Source organism: Pogona vitticeps, chromosome 2 (assembly GCF_051106095.1).
Source record: "Pogona vitticeps strain Pit_001003342236 chromosome 2, PviZW2.1, whole genome shotgun sequence".
NCBI classification, from domain to species: Eukaryota; Metazoa; Chordata; class Lepidosauria; order Squamata; family Agamidae; genus Pogona; species Pogona vitticeps.
The window spans coordinates 18,698,704-18,718,793 of NC_135784.1; the positions used below are offsets into that span (position 1 = coordinate 18,698,704).

The 20,090-nt window shown below is 48.0% G+C and overlaps 2 protein-coding genes across 2 annotated transcripts in view; one reads left to right on the plus strand and one right to left on the minus strand.

Moving 5' to 3' along the window:
* The first annotated feature begins 2,589 nt into the window (after positions 1 to 2,589).
* On the plus strand, positions 2,590 to 13,506 carry LOC110091520 (uncharacterized). Its single transcript, XM_072988385.2, has 6 exons — positions 2,590 to 2,760; positions 5,026 to 5,557; positions 7,288 to 7,402; positions 8,905 to 9,447; positions 11,186 to 11,269; positions 12,749 to 13,506. The coding sequence occupies exons 2-6, from the start codon at positions 5,219 to 5,221 to the stop codon at positions 13,216 to 13,218; spliced, it is 1,551 nt and encodes a 516-aa protein (XP_072844486.2). The 5' UTR covers positions 2,590 to 2,760; positions 5,026 to 5,218; the 3' UTR covers positions 13,219 to 13,506.
* Positions 13,507 to 16,971: 3,465 nt separating this feature from the next.
* Positions 16,972 to 20,090, minus strand: part of LOC110091514 (uncharacterized) — a 33,709-nt gene continuing 30,590 nt past the window's right edge. Inside the window, exon 8 of the mRNA XM_078386811.1 lies at positions 16,972 to 19,455. Within this exon, the coding sequence (XP_078242937.1) occupies positions 18,098 to 19,455 (1,358 nt within the window). The 3' untranslated portion in view covers positions 16,972 to 18,097. The remainder of the gene's footprint in view (positions 19,456 to 20,090) is intronic.

The following is a 20,090-nucleotide window of genomic DNA, read 5'->3' on the forward strand; positions in this document are numbered from 1 at the left end:
GCGAAATCTCTGTAGAACGAAAAAATCGTAAAGTGAACTTTAAAAGCCCGTAAGGTAAAGGTAAAGGTTCCCCTTGACAATTTTTGTCCAGTCGTGTCCGACTCTAGGGGGCGGCGCTCATCCCACTCTTCAAGCCATAGAGCCAGCGTTTTGTCCGAAGACAATCTTTCCGTGGTCACATGGCCAGTGTGATTTAGACATGGAACGCTGTTTACCTTCCCACCGAGGTGGTCCCTATTGATCTACTCGCATTTGCATCCTTTCGAACCGCTAGGTTGGCGGGAGCTGGGACAAGCGACGGGTGCTCATTCCGTTGCGTGGATTCGATCTTATGACTGCCGGATTTTCTGACCCTGCAGCACAGGCTTCTGCGGTTTAGCCCACAGAAGGGCTTAAAATTCACCGTCCAGTGAAGATCCTCCATAGGGCAGCCATTTTCGCTGCCTGTCTTGCGAGGAATCTGTCCCTAAACACAGCAGGGAACCATTTTATTTACCTGGTGGCCATTTTGAAACCGCCGATCAGCTGTTGGAGAATCGTTGTTTTGCGAAGAATCGGTTCCCGAAGCAGGGAACCGATCACCGCAAAGTGAAATTCCCCCATAGGAAACATCGTTTTGCAATCGCAAAAAGTTCATCGTAATGCGATTTCATCGTTAAACAAAGCGATCGTAATGCGAGGCACCACTGTATTATTATTGGAAATGAAGTAACCATTTGCTTCTATTCAAAGACACCCTCAGATTGGTTACCTGCCTGCAACTTTGGTCTCCGATAAGGCTTAGCCACTTGGTTCAATAGAGTTGCTGCTTGTGCCTATAGAGCTTTAATCCTGCACATCATCCCTACAGATGTTAACATTTGCCCTAAGCAGTACTTTGTTTACTATTACATCAATTTCATTAATTAGCTGCATCCCATCATCCGGATCCACAACAACCTTGACCGAAGTGCGGGTTAGTTCTCTCTTGTGTCCTGTTTTGAAAGTAGAAAAGCAAATGTATAAATCTCATAAATTACATAAACATGCATAGATTTCGGTTGAATAGCAGGGAAAACCTAACTGTTAAGAGCAGTACGACAACGGAAACAGTGACATTGGGAGAGAGTGAGCACTCCGATGCTGGAGGCATTCAAGACAGAATTAGACAATGATCTCTTAAGATCTTTGGTTTTAATTTATTTCTTTGATATAAATATAAAATGAATATCCAAAATTATACGTTATATAATTGTCTTGCACTGAATAGTGGGTTGACTTTATAGGCCCCTTCCAACAGCACCATTCAATGATACTATATGAAAATGTGTATTGCAAATGAGCATGAATCAGTGATACTATATAAAAATGTGTATTACAAATGAGCATGAATCAGTTTGGCCCAGTTCATCTAAATTCATACACGTGGCACCATGGATGTCATGTGTCCCCCCCGCCCCCCCAGCCAGCTAACCCACTCACAAGCTGGCACACGCTAACCTGGTTGTCGTCCTGCGGTGTATATACACCAAGTGTGTGTGTTATATATATAATTTTACATGTACGTATAAGAGGACCTTCATATCTGCGAGCTCGGTATCTGCTGATTCACTTATCCACGGTCTGACACTATAAAGAGAAAAATTCTAGAAAGCAGAAAAACATGAGCAACTTAATTAAAAGCAATTGACTCGACGACCATCCTGCCCTTCAACATCTAGGAGGTGCCTGCAGTTGTGAATTCAGTCTAGGGTTGCAGCCGTGAAAAATGAGCCGGGAAGAAGGGGGAGCAGGATAGGTAAGAACCAAATTTAAAATACAAGAACAAATTAAAAAAAGACAAAAACGTGGTGGCACCTTCAAGACGGACAGTTTTATTTCAATATGAGCTTTCCTGGACAAGTCCACTTCTTCAGAAATAGAGAGAGATAACATGGCAGATATTTATAAATGGCTTCAAAATATTGTTGGCTCGTAAGAAAAGTCAAATGATATTTAACTGTGTGTGTGAAGATAGACTCTTTGATATACAAGTATCTTTTGAGCTATTACAGGTATAATCTTTTGAGCCTTGTGCTGTAAGAATCTCTCTTGTCAATGGTAATTTAACATAGTAGTAATTAGTCTAATGCTAATTATACAGAGGAGACTGGCCATTTACAGCTGCTAATGATCATTCATTCATTCATTCATTCATTTTTTTATTAACTTACATGCCACCCACTCTACCCAAAGATCTCTGGGTGGCTTACAACAATTAAAATACAATAAAAGATAAAATGATTAAAATACAATTAAAATATAGGAGGCTCGTAGCAGCAGCAGCAATGATGTGTAAATTAGCCAGGGAATGGATGGATGAATGGATGACCCCCCTGCAAGCGCAACATGGGCTTCCCTTTGAAGTTTTTACACGAGGAGGGAGGGAGCTGTTATTTTTGCGGAGCCGGAGGTCGCGAGTTCGATTCCCCGCTTGCGCCTCGTTGACAAGGGGCCGGATTCGGTGACCCGCAGGATCCCCCCCCCCCACTTCCAGCCCTGCCCTTCTAAGATTGCTCTTAAAAAAAAAGCTGGATCGACTCCTAAGCCCTTCGGTTTCTGCCCCGTTTGGGGGAAGAGATCGGCAGGGTTAAACCCACGGAGCGCTGCTGGCCTAGAGAGCCTAGCTAAGTGCAAGCAAGGAGGGGGCAGGAGAGGAAATTGATTTTTTTTTAAAAAAAAATTGTAAGCAGCAACAGCAGCAGGAAATCTCTCTGCCTCCCGGTGCAAATGCAGGAAGGGGTGAGTTTTTCATCAGGGTTGCATATATATATACAGTTCATGATGCGGTGGGGGGGGGAGGTATATAGCTGTAGTGGAGAAAAAATTAAAACACTGAATATTGGCCTCTGAGATTGAGCCCGTCCCCATTTTTTAAGGTTGATTTTTTGGCGATCAACCATCATCATCATCATGTCCCGCCAAGTCAGTTCTGAATTATGGCGGCCCTTTCCAGGGCTTCCCCCCCCCCCCCAGGTAGACAGTATTCAGAAGTGGTTGACCATTGCCTTTTTTTTCTCCCTGGGGGGGGGTCTTTCTGGGAGTGTGTAGCTTGCCCAAGGCTAACCAGGTTGGCTCTGAGCCTCAGTGGGGGATTCGAACTGCTGGCTCTGCAGCCAGGGTACCTCCACCCCCTGAGCTATCCCACAGCAATCACTCCCCCCTTTCTTTTTTTTAATTTTTATTTATTTGTATTTATTGAATTTTATTTATTTCTAGGTTAGAACGAAGATCTCCATCCCTCTTCTCCCCCCCTCCCCTTCCTGTCTGGGGATTATTTTAAAAACTTTTTTAAAACCACTTTCCCCTCCTGTTTATTGCAAGCTCTGGGGAAGCGGCAAGCCCATGTGGCTTTTATGGGGTGGTGTGTTGAGTGGGGTGGTCTTTGTGTAAACAGCAGTACATGGTCCCATATGCCCCCAACCCACTCTCTCTATAGGATGGGGGTCGTCCCTTTAGTTTTCGTCAGCTTGATCTCGAGAACCCGGCTCATTCTCCCCATCTCTCTCCCCCCCCCACCAACCCCATAGGAGAGCCTAATGCCACTTCATGTCCTCTAGCAAAGGCTAAATCAGGCCAGTGGTCACCTCTGAAAGCAAAGAGAAAAGAGATTTTAAAAAAGCAATGTTTATTTTTAGAAGCTCAGAGGCCTGCAAAGATTCTGAATTTGGGGTTAGCTTGAGTGTGTGGGAGTCGCGGTGCAGTTTCTGGCTTCTGCAGGGATTTCTGCAAAAGCCTAATCTACCCATCCTGTTCTTTTCTAGATGGGGTTGCCATAAGTCAGGTGGAACACAACGTTAAGCAAACAGCAATGCAGTCAAGAAGGGGTTCTTCATCAAATGACCGGCCCTAGGACTGCATAGGAAGGAACTTTATGCTAGGCTTGTCTGATAGGACACATTGAATACAGTGGTGCCTCGCTTAACGATTGCCTTGTTAAACAACGAAACTGCTTGACGATGAAGTTTTTGCGATCACAAAACGATGTTCCTATGGGTAAAATTCGCTTAACGATGATCAGCCCCCTGCTTTGGGAACCGATTTTTTTACTAAATGACGATTTAGAAACAGCTGATCAGCGGTTCTAAATGGCCACCTGCTGTGCAAAATGGCTCCCCACTGTGTTTTCAGGACAGATTCCCCGCTTTACAGGCAGCGAAAATGGCCGTCCCTATAGAGGATCTTCGCTGGATGGTGAGTTTTCAGCCCATTGGAACGCATTGAACCGGTTTCAATGCATTTAAATTGGCTTTTTCGTTTCACAAGACGATGTTTTCGTAAGACAGCGATTTTCGCGGAATGAATTAACATCGTCTTGCAAGGCACCACTGTATTCAAAACGTGGTTCGTGTCTTCATGGATTCCTTCCCGTGCAGTCCTGGGATCGGTCCTTTGAGGAGGGACCCCCTTCTTGACTGCATTGCTGTTTAATGTTGCGTTCCACCTGAGTTATGGCAACCCTAATAAATGGATTTTTTAAAAAATTCCTTTGTTTTAGGCAATTAATAGTTACAGCACTACATTTTTGGACTGCAAATATTCCCCAGCCAGAGGAAATTGGCAAAAACAAACAAACTAGCCATATTTCTTTTCTAATCTGTATCAAAGGAACTCTTATGAATGACAAAGTCAGGGAATAAGCTTTATTTCTACAAAACGTGAAGCAGATACCTTCCCAGTTAGAGCAGGCAATAGTAAAACATGGTCCTGCTCTCAGCTGATTCAGTCTCTGTAGTGTGAAATAGCTCAATTGGTATCCCATCAAACCCTGGTGATTTATTTCTTCCTAGTGGTTTCAGGGCAGCTTTCATTTCACTTTCTGGAACTGCAGGTTCTTCGTCCTTGGATTCTTCTTCAAAGGAGTCTGTCATCCTTTTATCTCTTCTGTATAGATCTGTACTGTATACTGCAGAAAAGGTGGGATGTAAATCAAGCAAATTTATTTACTCTGTCTCTGTGTCACTCCTCCATTTTGTCTCTCTCTCTCTCTCACTCTCTCGTACACAGGAGCCATAGCATAGATGACATGTCAATCGATTCCTCTTTGTCCAAACACCCAGAAAGCGCTATAGGATCAATGAAAAAATGCTCATAGCTCAGGGCGCAAACCTCATGCTTCCTCTGTGGTTGCATCGAAAGAGGGAGGTCTGCAATCCATAAGATCCCCCCGCCCTGGCCGTGTCCGTCTGGAAGAGTCAAAATGTCTGCTGAACAAGCGACGGTGGCCCAGAGGGACCTCCCCTTCCAAACTGTGGAAGATCTGGGGCTGCCGTTGCAGATCAAAACAGAGGAGGAAGACGATGAAGAGGAGAGCCGAGGGGTGAAAGGGCCTTGCGTCGTCCAGGCTGGAAGGCTCAGGGACATTTTGGGCTGGGCGGGACCAGAGCAGGAACCAGGAGAGTCTGGGCCCCAGGGCTGGGAAGAGCAGAGCCAAGAGCACCCGGTGCTGCTCCAGTCACTGCCTTTGGGGTGGGGGACCCCCCAAGAGACGGGAGGACTCAGGACGAGGCACCGAGGAATCAGGAGACGGGAGCAGCAGGTAAGAGTGGAGACGATGGCGTGACCAAGGGCACCAGCGGGCTAGAAATAATAATTCCTAGAAGGAGAAACGGCATCTGCATGTCAGATGCTTTAACTGAGACCCGAACTGCAGATCAGGCATAGCTGGAAGTATGTAGGGGTAATAGCTGAAATCCAGTAGTAAGTCACCATTAAAGCCATCTAATTGAATCACTGGGGATTTGGTGAATCAAATACAGTGGTGCCTCGCATAACGAGCGCACCGTTTAACAACGAATTCGCATAGCGATCCGTTTTTTGGGATCGCTAATGCGATCGTATACCGATGTCTAGATAGGCAAAAACTCGCTTTGCGACTATCGGTGTTTCGCTTACTGATTTTTACATAGCGATTTTTTAAATCAGCTGTTCGGCGGTTCCAAAATGGCCGCCGGATGCCCAAAATGGCCGCGCGCAGCGTTTTCTCGCCCTGCCCTCGCTTACCGAGGGCACGAAAATGGCGGCCGGATGGGGAAACATCGCATAACGGTGAGTTTTGGAGCTATAGGAACGCATTAAACTTAGTTTCTGTGGCATTTTCAGTTCCGTATAGCAATGTTTCCCCATAGCGACGGTCAGTCCGGAACAGATTAACCTTGCTATGTGGGGCACCACTGTACTGTACAGTAATACGATTATCCCGCATTACGACGAATCCACTTCACGACGACGTTTTTGCGATCGAAAAATGATGGTCTAAATGGGGGAATTTCGCTTTGCGATGATCGATTCCCTGCTTCGGAAACCGATCCTTCGCATTACGACGATCTTTACAGCTGATGTTGGGTTTTCAAAATGGCCACCAGGTGATTAAAATGGCTCCCCGCTGTGTTTAGGGATGGATTCCTCGCTATACAGGCACCAAAAATGGCCGCCGTATGGAGGGTCTTCGCTGGACTGTGAGTTTTTAGCCCATTGGAACGCATTGAACGGTTTTCAGTGTGTTTCAATGGGCTTTATATTTTTGCTTTATGATGTTTTCGCTTAGCAGCGATTTTCCTGGAACGGATTATCGCCGTTAAGCGAGGCACCACTGTAGTCTGCAAGTTCTGTTGATTCATTGGGCCAACTCACTTACTTCTGCATTTCAGCCAGCGTGTGTAGAGGGAGGTTTAAAACGCCGCGGTTGTCTCTGTGTGGAGGAACTGGAACTGAGGCTTAGGGGGAAGCCATCGGACAGAGGGGAGGGATCAGGTGGGACTCTCCCTCAGCTACCATCCCGCGTATGGAACCTGGGAGTGGCTGACTAAAGTAACTTTTTCATGCTCTGCACCAGCATCGCCTTTGGGAGCACAAGGTGGCCTTCATGGGACGGCAGAGTAGGGCTTTGTGAGGGTTTTGGTTGAGGGTTTTGGTTAAAAATAAATGAAAAAAAAATTAATTTTTTTAAAGTTGTGAGGTGTGGAGGTGGCTGTATTCCACCAAGGACATTTTACTGCTTAAGCCAGTGGTTCCCAACCTTGGGTCCACAAATGTTCTTGGACTACGACTCCCAGAGATCTTGGCTAAGCACAGCGAGTGGTGAAGCCTTCTGGGAGTTGTGGTCCAGGAACATCTTAGGGGGAGACCCAAGGCTGGAAACCACTGGCTTAAGGCAAACGGCAGCCTTCCTTGACTAGCCGCGTCAGGCACTGCAGCTAAGAGTCACAGAGTCCGGGTCATAAAAGAATACACGGCGTGTGTGAATCAGCCCTTTGTCGCCATTCCCAGGGGCCGGTTCTGTTTGAAGAGATGGATGTGAATTCCCCGGAGTCGGAGCCGGTCCTCGTGGGTAGGCGGCGGCACCTCCACCGAGAGGCTAAACAGAGGCTGGAGCGTTCCCTCGGTAAGGGGTCCTTCTCTTCTCCAGGGTGGTGGCAAAGGGGGGGGCATTCCCAGCACACGGCTGTGAAAAGTGCACATTTGTGCTTTCCAAACATCTCCCGACGGGGGAATTTGGCACTTTCCAGAGGCTGGTGGGCTGTTGTTTTTTGCATGCCATGGTGATAGTGGTGTAAAACAGTTTTATATTTAACTAACCCTAGTAGGGACGCGGTGGCGCTGCGGGTTAAACCGCAGAAGCCTCTGTGCTGCGGGGTCAGAAGACCAGTGGTCGTAAGATCGAATCCGCACGATGGAGTGTGCTCCCGTCGCTTGCCCCAGCTCCTGCCAACCTAGCAGTTCAAAAGCAGGCAAAAATGAGAGTAAAGAAATAGGCAACACCTTGGTGGGAAGGTAATGGCGTTCTGTGTCTAGTCGTGCTGGCCACGTGACCACGGAAACTGTCTTCGGACAAATGCTGGCTCTACGGCTTGGAGACCGGGCCCTAGAGTCGGACACGACTGGACTAAATGTCAAGGGGAACCTCCACCTTTCCCTTAACCCTAACTCATAAACTCTTGATCTGCACTTCCCCAAATCTGGCACAGAGGAAGAGCAGGCTGCCTGCCTCATCTGTGCTAAATGTAGTTCTGATCCAACATCCAGGTTAAAAGTTACAATATTTTGTTTGAGGTATTCCCATGTTTCAGATGCCTTGTAGAACGTTGATTTGCTCCACGGCCCAATACCTTTTGATGCCTTCCGGGGCAGCAATAATCACTGGGATCCAGACTAGGACAAGGGGAAGAAATTTCAAGGTTGTGAGATGCAGGAGCCTTTTTAATACCAAGTTTGCTTTGTTTTTGCCCTTTCTTAAGGTCACTTTTCTGTGTCAAGGATTTCTGTGTATTTTTCATTTGAAATATTTTTTTATTAGGCGGTTGCACTTTTAAAGAAATTTTAACACGCAGATGGAATTTTTGGTAGAAAGGCGTTAGGTGACAGAAGAGGAGAGGTAAAGAGGGGTGTCTCAAAAGTAAAAAAAAGAATTTGAAACTTGAAGAGTTTTGATTAAATTCCTTTAGCTGTGTAGCAGAAGTGCAGGAATGGAAAGAGCAGAATAGCAGTCCACCCCTTTTCTCATTAACTGGCACTTATCACGTCAGGACCTCACTCTGGAGACATTAGCTGGAGAAAGAATAAGTTTCATTACTTATGATTGAACAGATCAAACAGGAAAGTGATAAACGTGACTGCTTTCAGCAACAGGCTCTCACAGACTCACTAGAGAGAAGAGGGGAAAGGCAGACGAGAGAGGCGGGGCTCTCTTTGAATTCAGAGCCAGGAGGGAATGATTGGTTAGTGGTAAAGAGATTGACAGTCCCTCGAGACCAGAAAGGTACCTCCTGCCCAAACCTACTAAAGGCAGCCTGCGAGACTGCAAATACTCCCAACAGAAACTGAAAGGTTCGTGAGCAGCCATGTTAGATGAGCTTTAAAGCAAGCTTCCCATGTCGTTCCCCTCAGGGAGGACGCCTTCGATCACCCCGATCCCCAGCTTCACCAAAACAAGCCGCCGGGGGACCAACTGGTCCTACGGCGAAGTCCTGGACCTCCTCGATATTTGGGGGGAGCAACGAATCCAGCAGGTCCTTCAAAGCAGCCACCGGAACATGGACACCTTCCAAGTCATCGCCAACGAGATGGCCAAGCGGGGTCACGAGCGGACCGCCCAGGAGTGCCGGACCAAGACCAAAACGCTCCGGCGGGACTACAAGAAAGTCAAGGAGAGCCACGCGGCCGGGCGAGGGCAGAGCGCCTGCCCCTTTTACGACCAGCTGGAGCGGATTTTGGAGTCCGCTGGGGGGATTCAAAAGGACGAGTCTGGAGGAAACGAGGATGCTCCTGTGCGGGGACCCAAGGAAAGCGGCCCCCAGGATGGGTCCGGGGGTTCTAGGGAGACCCGGGACCTCTTTGACCTTTCAGTTGATTTAGGGGACCCCACGGCCGTGGCCTGCAAACTGGAGAATGCCGTAGGCGAACCACGAGGGACCCCTTTGCTGACGGTGGGTAGGTAACCCCTTTCTGTGGCTCCCAAAATTGAGACCTCCTGATTTTGGAATGGAGCTTTTCTGGACTCCAGTTTCGGGCTGTGCCTTGAACATCAACAGCGGAACAGCTTCCTGGTGCAGCAGGACGTCCGTATCCATGGGAGACCGGTTCCGGGCACACTCGCCCCCATGGATGTAGTTTAATTGTTTTAATGCACAACTTAATTGTGTTTTTAATTCTCTCTTTTTTAAACACTGTGAGCTGCTTTGAGTTTGCTTATCGGGAGAAAGGTATCCTATAAATTACAAATAAATAAGTGAATTTTCTGATGCCTCTGAGGACGAGACCCTGAAACTGGGGGTGGGCAGAGGCCAGGGAAGGAATCTGGGGAATGTAGAGTGGAGGGATGTGGTTGGACCTTTTGTAGGGTAGACCCAGATGTCCGGGACTTGATGGCTACGGGTTAGATAACCTGGCTTTGGACTTAATTTTCTCAGATGGCAGAGGTTTAAGAATGGCTGGTGGTCAGATTCCAAAAGAGCTCCTATGTGGAGAATTAGTGCAGGGAAATCGCCCCAGAGGGAGACCACAGCTGAGATACAAGGATATCTGCAAGTGGGATCTGAAGGCCTTAGGAATGGACTTCAACAGATGGGAAACCCTGACATCTGAGCGTTCAGCCTGGAGGCAGGCGGTGCATCACGGCCTCTCCCAATTTGAAGAGACCCTTGTCCAGCAGGCCGAGGCAAAGAGGAAGTCACAAAAGCAGCAAAATCAGGGAGCTGGACAGGGGACAGATTGTATTTGTCTGCAGTGTGGAAGGGATTGTCACTCTCGAATTGGCCTCCTCAGACACATTAGACACTGTTCAAAAATCTCTGTTCAGAGCACGTTACCATAGTCTCTCGAGACTGAAGGATGATTCCTACTAAGATTGGTCAACCTAGGTGAGGAAAGTCGCGAGTTTGTGGGATTTAAAACACACGATTGTTTTGCTTTGAAGCCCAGTGGGCCTCTGAAGCAACTTGCAAAGATCAGAAGCAAGAGGCAGGATGCTCTCGCCTGCCCACCTGGACTAGGGGGGCGGTCCTTCCCAACGGAGGTTTGTGGCTTCTGGGTCAGTTGTACAGGGCATCAGTTTTGGGTTGTGGCCCAAACAGTACACAAACACCCCAAGGGGATGAATCCCATCCCAGAAGAAGGGAATGCAGCCGCTTGGAAAGGGCCTTTAAAGTTCCAAGCCAAACCCAGAGAGGATTCCTTCCCCACCCACCCACCTACCTTCCAGACACTAATGGTGCCAGGATCTGATCTTCTACACACTCTGCCCATTTGAAAAAAGCTTTTTTTGGGTGCCCACTTCAGGCTGTGAGTGACCTGTATTAATCCTGGGAAGGATGGAGGGAAGAGACTTTTCATAGAGAGTCTCCTCCGTGGCCAAATATAGCCAGTGGACCCTATTGTGCTCTGCTGCAGGGTGTACACTCTAAAGGACACGACATAAAAGGAAAGGGGAGGAGGAGGGAGAAAAAAGACAGAACCTGACCTTCAGTTCTTGGTTACCGACTTCAGCAGGTCATAAGCCCCAGGACGCTAAACAGCTGGATTTAAGCATCATGGTGGCTGCTCTGCCTCCTCCTGATGGCCTCAAGCCATGCCAGTTGATTGGGAAGGGAGATCAATTCTCACCTGGGCGTGATGTTGGGAAGGCCCTCCCTTTTGTGGTATCGATAAATGCCCGTCTCTTGATTTCTAGAAGCCGATCTTCTGCCGAACCCCCTGCTCCTTGCCCCCCCGAGTACCCCTGGAAGCCCCACCACCACCACGGGCTCCACCGCAGGTAAGGATCGAATTCAACTCCTCATGAAATATTGACTCAAGAAATTTTGATTTGCAGGTTTTGTTCCTCTTTTGAGTTCACAAACCTGGGGAAATTGGAGATCAGACGATCTCTACGCGACAAGGCTGGGGGGCACCTGGGAGCCTTCCAGATATGACTGTAAGGGAGCAGCTCTTGTGGACCACATTTAATTCTTTGGAAGAGAACCAGAGGAAAGGGGAGAGAGAGAGAGAGAGAGAGAGAGAGAGAGAGAGAGAGTCTCAAAAGGATAGCATTCCACAGCAGTCTTGCTCATACCATACAGTGGTGCCTCGCTTAACGAGTGCACCGTATAACGAAGAATCCGCATAGCGATCCCTTTTCCGGGATCGCTATTGCGGAGGCATACCGATCATTCCTATGGGCGAAACTCGCATAGCGAAGATCGGTAAGCGTTTCGCTTACCGATCTTCGCTTTGCGACGCCGCGGATCAGCTGTTCGGCGGCTCCAAAATGGCTGCCGGACCCTGAAGACTTCGCTAAACGGTGATCTTTGGGCCCATTTGGGCTTCCCCGTTCCGTTTAGCGAAGTTTTCACATAGCGAAGGTTAATCCGGAACGGATTAACCTCGCTATGCGAGGCACCACTGTATATGAACTTATGGGGGGAAATTTAAGGATCTTGGCCTTCTTTGGAAGGCTTACAGTTTTAATCAGTTTTAAATTTCTCAGAGGGTTTTACACATTTTAAATGCTTCCACCCCCAGAAAATCTGAAATGTTTTAAACTGTCTAAATGGCTTTCATTTGGCCTGAGGTCTCGTGGTAGAACTTTTGGTTTCACCAGAGAGGGTTGGTGAGTCTGGGCCATTCTGGCCAACTTGGGAAGGAGAAAGCCTGGGTAAAAATATTTTAAATAAATACATTCAATAAACGCTAGATTGTCTCTCCTTGTAGACTTTCCAGCCTATCCTGGTACAGGATGTTTCTAGTACAGTTGTGCCCCGCTTTATGATTACACTGTTTAACGATGAATCCACTTGATGGTGAGGTTTTTGCGATCACAAAACAATGATTCCAATGGGCAAAAACCGCTTTGTGATGATCGGTTCCCTGCTTCAGGAACCGATTTTTGCTTTACGACGATCAATAACAGCTGATCGTCGGATTTCTAAATGGCCGCCAGCTGAAGAAAATGGTCCCCTGCTGTGCTTAGGGACAGATTCCTTGCTGCACAGGCATGGAAAATGGCCGCCTCTATGGATGATTTTCGCTGGACAGTGAGTTTTCAGCCCATTGGAACGCATTAAAAGGTTTTCAATGCCTTTCAATTGGCTTTTTTATTTTGCTTTACAATGTTTTCACTCTACAGCGATTTCGCTGGAACGAATTAGCATCATTAAACGAGGTACCACTGTACAGGATCCTGTGTAGTCTCAACGTGTTTTCTTAGTTTTTCCTCCTTTTTTTCTCTCTTTATCACCAAACAATTTGCGCTCAGAGGCCCACGTCACCCCTTCCCAGAGTCCGTTGCTGGGACCAACGGGCCTCTCGGCTGCCGAACGCCTCGCCAATCTCCGCAACCGGCATAAAAAGACCCGGACGGATCTGGCAGTCGAATTGGCGAGGGCGGCCGACCGGCGCATGCAGGAGGCCACCGACCGGATCCTTTCGGCCCTGGACGATTACGCCAAAGCGGACCTCGAAGACCGGGAGAAAGACCGCCTGAGCACCGAGCAGATCATTGCCATCATGCAGCGCCAAACAGAACTGCTGGAGGTGCTCGTCCGGCAGCAGACCTCAGCCCCGGTGGCCGTGCTTCAGGCGTCCTCACGGCATGGGTGGCCTCCACGGACTGGGCCATCAAACCACCGGCCTACAGCCATTTCTTCCTCTCGGCTGGCCGTCTCTCGGAGGCCGTTGGCACCCAGGGTCCGAAACAGAAGGAGACCTCAAAACTACAGCCCTTGACCCACTGGCTGGTGCATTGCTAGCTTGTGGTTTTTGAGGAATTGTCATTTTGAAGTTCTGGCTCACTTGTAACTTTGCCGGGGGGGGGGCTTCAAGGAGACCGCTGCGTTCAGGAAGAAGAGATGGTGATATCAGTCTTCGAATAAAATGCCAAAGGTTTAATGTAGAGCTTTCTCAGTGGCTTGTTTTCAGACTTGCAAATAATCAGCAGGAAATCCTCCTTTTTATTTTATTTTTAAATACTGTAATAATAAACTCATTGTGGCCTCGCATTGCAGGCTGGGGGTGGCTGTTGTTGCTGTGGCTCTCCTTTTTGAAGCAGTTATACTACGAACAGCTGGTTGGATAGCTCAGTGGTTTTAGGGCTCTTGCCATGGAGCCAGATGTTGGACGTTCGATTCCCCCACTTTGCTTCCAGGGAGAAAAGCCAGCCTGTGTAGCCTTGGATGAACTGCACAGTCCCAGAGCGACCTTCCAGAAGAAGCATAAACCACTTCTGAGTACTCTCTACCTGGAAAACCCTAAAAGGGTTGCAGTAAGTCAGAATTTACTTACAGCACACGTGCACACATATACAGTGGTGCCTCGCTAGACAATGATAATCTGTTCCACTGAAATCGTTGTTTAGCGAAATCATTGTGTAGCGAAAAGCATTTCCCCATTGGAATGCATTGAAACCTGTTTAATGCGTTCCAATAGGGAGGAATCGTCGTTGTCTAGCGAAGATCGGCCATGGGAAAGCTGGTTTGCGAACCACCAATCAGCTGTTTAAATCGCTGTTTTGTAAAGCTTAGGTCCCGAAAACACCTGTTTTGCGAGCTTGGAGGGAGCTGTCAAAACCGTCGTCTAGCGAAAATCGGTTTGCGAAGCAGGGACCAAACATTGTCCAGCGGAATTCTCCCATAGGAATCACTGTTTTGCAGATCGCTATAGCGGTCGCAAAAAGTCAATGTCTAGCGAAAAAACTGTCATGCGGGGTAACTGTCTAGCGAGGCACCACTGTACCACAAACCTTGGTGGCTTGACCTTAGCTCTCAATGGTAGCTGAGTTCCAGAATCAGTTATTTCATCCCATGACTCAAAGTCTGGGATACGGCAGAGAATACGATTCAAAACGTGCTGTAAGCCTGTCTTTATTCAGGAGCAAGGGGAATAGTTTTCCTGGTCAGAAGGAACGGTTTTGGGTCACTTTGAGCTTTGTTACCTTTTTTATTTTCTAGAATCAGGCTTGCTTGGGCTGTCGTCCCTGTGTTATAAAGGTCAGTGGGCACCATGCTGTTGGTTATTTACACCAGTGTAAATCTTGTGGCATAGGTGTGAATGCCTGTTAGTTAACATGTAACTAAGGGTGGGATTTTTAGATTTATTGGACTACAGATCCCATCATCCTTCACTCCAGTTCTACCTAACAGACAGATACCTTATATGCCCCTAAAGGCAGTTCACCTAGAAAAAAAAGGCCCAAACTGGAAGGTTTTGAGGCTGGGCTAGGCCTAGCTTCCTGTTTCAGAAGGAAAGCTCCCAGCTAGCACAGGAACAGGAAGCTTGGGCTGAGCTAAGGCCGAGCTCACCTTCAAAGCCTTCCAGTTGAGGCCTTTTTTTTCCAGGCGAGCTGCATTTAGGTAGTTTTCTCGTACAACTCCCGAAATGGAGATGGGAGCTGTAGTCCAGCGAATCCAAAACTCCCTCCATATCACCACGTATTCCTTAGTTTGACACTGGGACAACAAGTGGAGAGTGGTTAACAAGCAGCACCTAATTTCTGTTGTTTACAGTTATACTGGTGTAGGTAACGAATAGGATTCCGGCTATTAACTCATAAGGACACAATCCCTGTTCCTCCAGCCAGTTGAGGTAGTAGAGTTGGGCTTAGCAGGTCCTGAAACCTTTCGAGTAGCAGGAACTATAACATCATCAGCTCTTCTCAGGCTTTCGTATTCCCCGTAAGCTTAACAGAAAGCTTCATAGTATTTAGGTAAGAAATGGATTTTCCCATCACTCTGCAAAATATTTAAGGGTGGTTGGGTCGTCAATGAGTCATGAAGAGCCATTACCTTTATAAAAGACCCGATGCTCATTTGTTGATATGGACCAATTCAGCGGCCTACAGTTTGGAGACTCTCTTTAGCTGGGGCTGGTTACGGAAATGATGATGAGCTGAGGATCGCCTAGGCCTGAGGTGGCTGCATCGAATGGGGAAGATTTTTGAACAAAATTCGACATGATCTGGATAGGCTGGAGCATTGGGCCAAAAACAATAAAATGAAGTTTGACAGGGATAGTGCAAAGTTCTGCACGTGGGAAAAAGAAATCAAACACACAGTGACAAGATGGGTGGATACCTGGCTCAGCAAGACTACTAGCGAGAAGGATCCTGGAGTCATCCTAGATCACATGTTGGCCATCCCTGTGATGTGGCTACAAAAAAAGGCACATGCTATTTTAGACTGCATTAACAGAAGTCTAGTCTCCAAATCCCATGAGGTACTCATAGTTTCCTTCTATTTGGCACTGGTTAAGCCTCATCTAGAGAACTGTGTCCAGTTCTGGACACCACACTTTAAGAAGGATGCTGACAAATTAGGACAAGTTCAGAGGAGGGCAACAAAGATGATCTGAGGGCATCTTCAGAGGACAGGAGTAGCACAGTGCGGGACATGTGGAACAATGCAAGGAATGCTAGCCAGTCCCAGGAGGACCCACACATTTGTGATGTGTCCCATGTTTCTTTGGCAAACAACATTCATACATGCAGTAAGAGGAGCATCCAAGCTTAGTTTTGCCCTACTAACTCTTCTATGGAGGGTGGCAGGAGGGGTTCTGGCTGAGGATGATCAAAGTCTGAATTCAGGCAGTGTCCCATGTGGCCTAGCAACAAGACTCCACTGCTCTGTTTGTTATTTTTAAATGCAGCTCCCAACATCTAGCAGTGAAGATTTCTCTCACTACCAAAGCAGCACCTTTCTGCTTAGAGGTTTAGTAGCTTGAGAAAAGAATTTGGAAAAGTTACTTTTTTTTTTTACTTCAATGCCTAGAATCACATAGTTGTGACATGCAGCATTCTGGGTTTTGTAGTCCATAAAAGCTCCCACCCACCCACAACTCTGGCTTAGAACTGTACCAATTTTGCAAGGGAGGGGAACTCCCATTCTCAGAATAAGTATTCTCCAAGCAGACTTCTGGGAGTTCTAGCACACAGACGCACACCTACGGATATCTACACTTCACTCGCCTGGACCAGGGCCTATCTCTGAGATATCATGACTGTCTCGGGCCTCGCTTATGTTGGTAATGTACAAAGAAGGAAGCTGCCATTGCATTTTCTGGGAGTCATAGCCTCACTGTCTATAGAGAGCACCTTCTGGAGAACTACGACTCCTAGGGAGCACTGCAGCAACTTCCTTTCTCTTGCTTTAACAACTGGAAGCAAGGCCTTAGAAGCAGGCCTTTCTCCAGGCGAGCGGCAGAGGGGGTTTCTGTAGGTGTGAGTCTGTAGTCTAGAACTGCCTGGGGAGTTCTTAGAAAATTCTGGGAGCCGAGTTCAAAAGATATCAAATGGGACATCCGTAGTCAAGATATTGGAAACTGATAGCAAAGACAGGGTTACTCCTGTTGAGTGTGCCAGTCAGTAAAAATCCTGAGGGCTGTGTATGTGGACCACGATCAAAAACCTCTCCATCTGTGGGGCCACTGAAGGAGAAGGCCCACTAGGTTGCTGTTTTAGATAACGCATGGGTGGAAAGGAAGACCATCTTATCTTTCAGTGATAACCTTTATTGCCTTAGCATCCATCAGCAACAATTTCAGTGTGACTATGTTAAATACAACGCTCACAGCAGTCCCATCTGTTAGGCGGAGTGAAGCAAGAGCCTCCTATGGCCGCTGATTAGGGCAGTGATGACTCCCCCCCCCACTTTACCCTTCTCATTTATGATGGGGGATCTCCTTTCCATCTCTGCTATCTAAGAATCAGCTGATCATCTACTCAGCTTTTCCTCATGGAATAAGGGCCAACTGCCTTATACTTGATCTCCAGCAGCAAAACGTCTTTGGGTCAGTCCGGAAAAAGACTTTTATAACTTTTCTGTCTGCCTCTTAGCTGGCTGGATAGCTCAGTGGTTTAGGTATCGGGGAGTTCAATTCCCCCACTGGGCCTCTTAAGAAGAAAGCCAGCCTGGGTAGCCTCGGGCCAGCTGCACACAGTCTCAGAAATACCCCCGGAAGAAGGGAAGGGTCAAACCACTTCCGAGTACTTTCTACCTAGAAAACCCAGAAAAGGCTCGCCATAAGTCAGAATGGACTTGCTGGCACGTGATTACAGTATTACTGTTGTCACTTATCTCCTAAAACCCCCTAAATCTGTAGCATCTACATTGGAAACGTTTGCAAATACAGTGGTACCTCGCTTAGTGAGGTTAATCCGTTCCGGATTAACCCTTGCTCAGCGAATCCATCGTTAAGTGAAATAAAAAAGCCCATAGGAACGTATTAAAACTGATTTAATACATTCCTATGGGCTTAAAACTCACCGTTCTGCGAGTTTCTTCCATTGCGGTGGCCAGTTTGGATGCCTCGTTAGCGAGGCAAAACAGCGGTCGCCATTTTGTTTTAGCGGTGGCCATTTTGGAACCGCCGATCAGCTGTTCGCTATGCTTTGATCGCGTCCGCGCGATCATCGCATAGCGAAAAAAGCCCATAGGGGCCATAGCTGAGCGAGCGCTCCAGCGATGGCCAGGGACCCCTCGTTGTGCGGTTTCATCGCATAGCGAAGCGCTCGCTATGCGAGGCACCACTGTAAATACAAAGGATATTGGTGGGAAAGGATGGGAGGTGTTCTCCCCCCCGCTTCAGATTTCTTTCAGCTGTCCTGCAAACTCGCCTATGCTTTCTCTCCGCTGTGGATCCTCATGTGGGCCATCAGATTTGAGCTGGACCCAAAACTTTTCCCACACTCCATGCACAGGTAAGGCTTTTCCCCTGTGTGGATTCTCTGGTGGCCGATGAGGTGGGATTTCTGACTGAAGCTTTTCCCGCAGTCGGAACACGTGAAGGGCCTGACGCCCGTGTGGGTGCGCTCGTGGGTGTTGAGGTTGGAGCTCACGCTGAACCCTTTGCCGCAGTGGGAGCAAACGTAGGGTTTTTCTCCCGTGTGGGTCCTCTCGTGGCTCGTCAGGTGCTGCTTCTGGCTGAAGCTTTTCCCGCAGTCCAGGCACTTGTACGGCTTGTGGCCTGTGTGGATCCTCTCATGAGCGATGAGGTCGGAGTTCATGCAGAAGCTTTTCCCACACACCAAGCACTTGAACAGCTTCTCGCCCGTGTGGATCCTCTGGTGGCGATTGAGGTGAGACTTCCCGCTGAAGGTCTTCCCGCAGTCGGAGCATTTGTACGGCTTCTCGATGGAGTGGATCCGCTGATGCCCATGTAGGTGGGAACTTCGGCTGAAGATCTTCCCGCACTCCAAGCATTCAAAAGGCTTCTCTCCCATGTGGATTCTCTGGTGAGCGGCCAGCTGAGAGTTCTGGCAGAAACCCCTCCCGCAGTCGGAGCATCGGTAAGGCTTCTCGCCTGTGTGGGACCTCTCGTGCCGAATGAGGTCTGAACGGGCCACGAAGCTTTTCTCACATTCCAGGCACTGGAATGGCTTTTCGCCCATGTGGCTCCTCAGGTGGCTGGTGAAGGAGGAGGTGTGGCGGAAGCACTTCCCGCACTCCGAGCATTTGTATATTTTCTCCCCGGTGTGGGTCCTTAAATGCTGAGCAAAGTCCGAACTGGCAATGAAGCTTTTCCCGCACTGCAAACAGCAGTACAGTTTCCCTCCCACATGCGTCCTCTCGTGCACCACCAAGCTAGATCTCAATGGGAAGGCCTTCGCACAAACCAGACATTTGTGGAGCTTCGGTCCTGGAGAGATCCTCGGGTGGGACGTACGACCCGCCGTCTGACTGAGGTTCTTCTCGTCTGCATCGCTGGCGTTTTGGTCCTGGCTGTTGACACCCTCCTCTTCGGTGTCACTAAGGCCCTCACCGCCTTCCACAGAAGAAACGGAGGTCCTCTCTTGATTTTCGGGATGGCTTTGTGGTTCCGTTTCAGGCGGTTTGGCCGAAATCTCTCCCTTTCCCCAACCCCAAGAATTTTTTTCTGTCAGTGATCGCTGGGGTTCCACTTGATCCACCATTTCCAAATGTGGTTTTTCTTCCTCCTCATCTTCCCGACTTCCATGAGGCCATTCAGTCCCTGCTGGAAAGGGGAGGAGGGGAAAGCAAACCTAACATGATTTAGAAAAAGAGGGAAGGGACTTTTGGATTTCTTGCACTACATATCCCATAATTCTCCATTTTGAGAATTCTACCCGATTTACACATACCTAACAGACATTTAAATGTAGCTCGCCTGGAAGAAAAGGCCTATATCAGAAGGTTTTGAGGCTTAGCTAGGCCTAGTTCCATCCAAGCTTCCTGTTCCTGCCCCAATGCTAGCGGGGAGCTTTCTTTCTGAACAGAGAGCTAGGCCTAACTTGGCCTCAAAGACTTCCTGTTTAGGCCTTTTCTCCCAGGTGAGCCATAGTGTAAAGTGTCTGTAAGCCAGGTAGAACTCTCAGAATGGGGAATTATGGGATTCGAAGTTCCAGAAATTTAAAAAAAAATCCCATCCCCATAAAACATTATGCTAACAGCATGGACTTAAACTAGAGCAATATTACAGCAAAAAAAAAAAAAAAGCCCACATTCATATGCAAGCATTAAAAAGCCACAGCAAAGAGCCTTTGTTCCTTCGCTAAATCTGAGTAAATGTTGGATTCTAAGTTCTGAAAAATGAGGGATCAGCCACTGCACATGCTCACATATCAAGCTGAATCATGGCTTGTACTAATG

Coding starts and splice junctions, on each gene's coding strand:
- LOC110091520 (XM_072988385.2), top strand. CDS start 5,219: ATGTCTGCTGAACAAGCGACGGTGGCCCAGAGGGACCTCCCCTTCCAA. Junction 5,558..7,287: donor TCAGGAGACGGGAGCAGCAG/GTAAGAGTGGAG, acceptor CGCCATTCCCAG/GGGCCGGTTCTGTTTGAAGA. Junction 7,403..8,904: donor GAGGCTGGAGCGTTCCCTCG/GTAAGGGGTCCT, acceptor CGTTCCCCTCAG/GGAGGACGCCTTCGATCACC.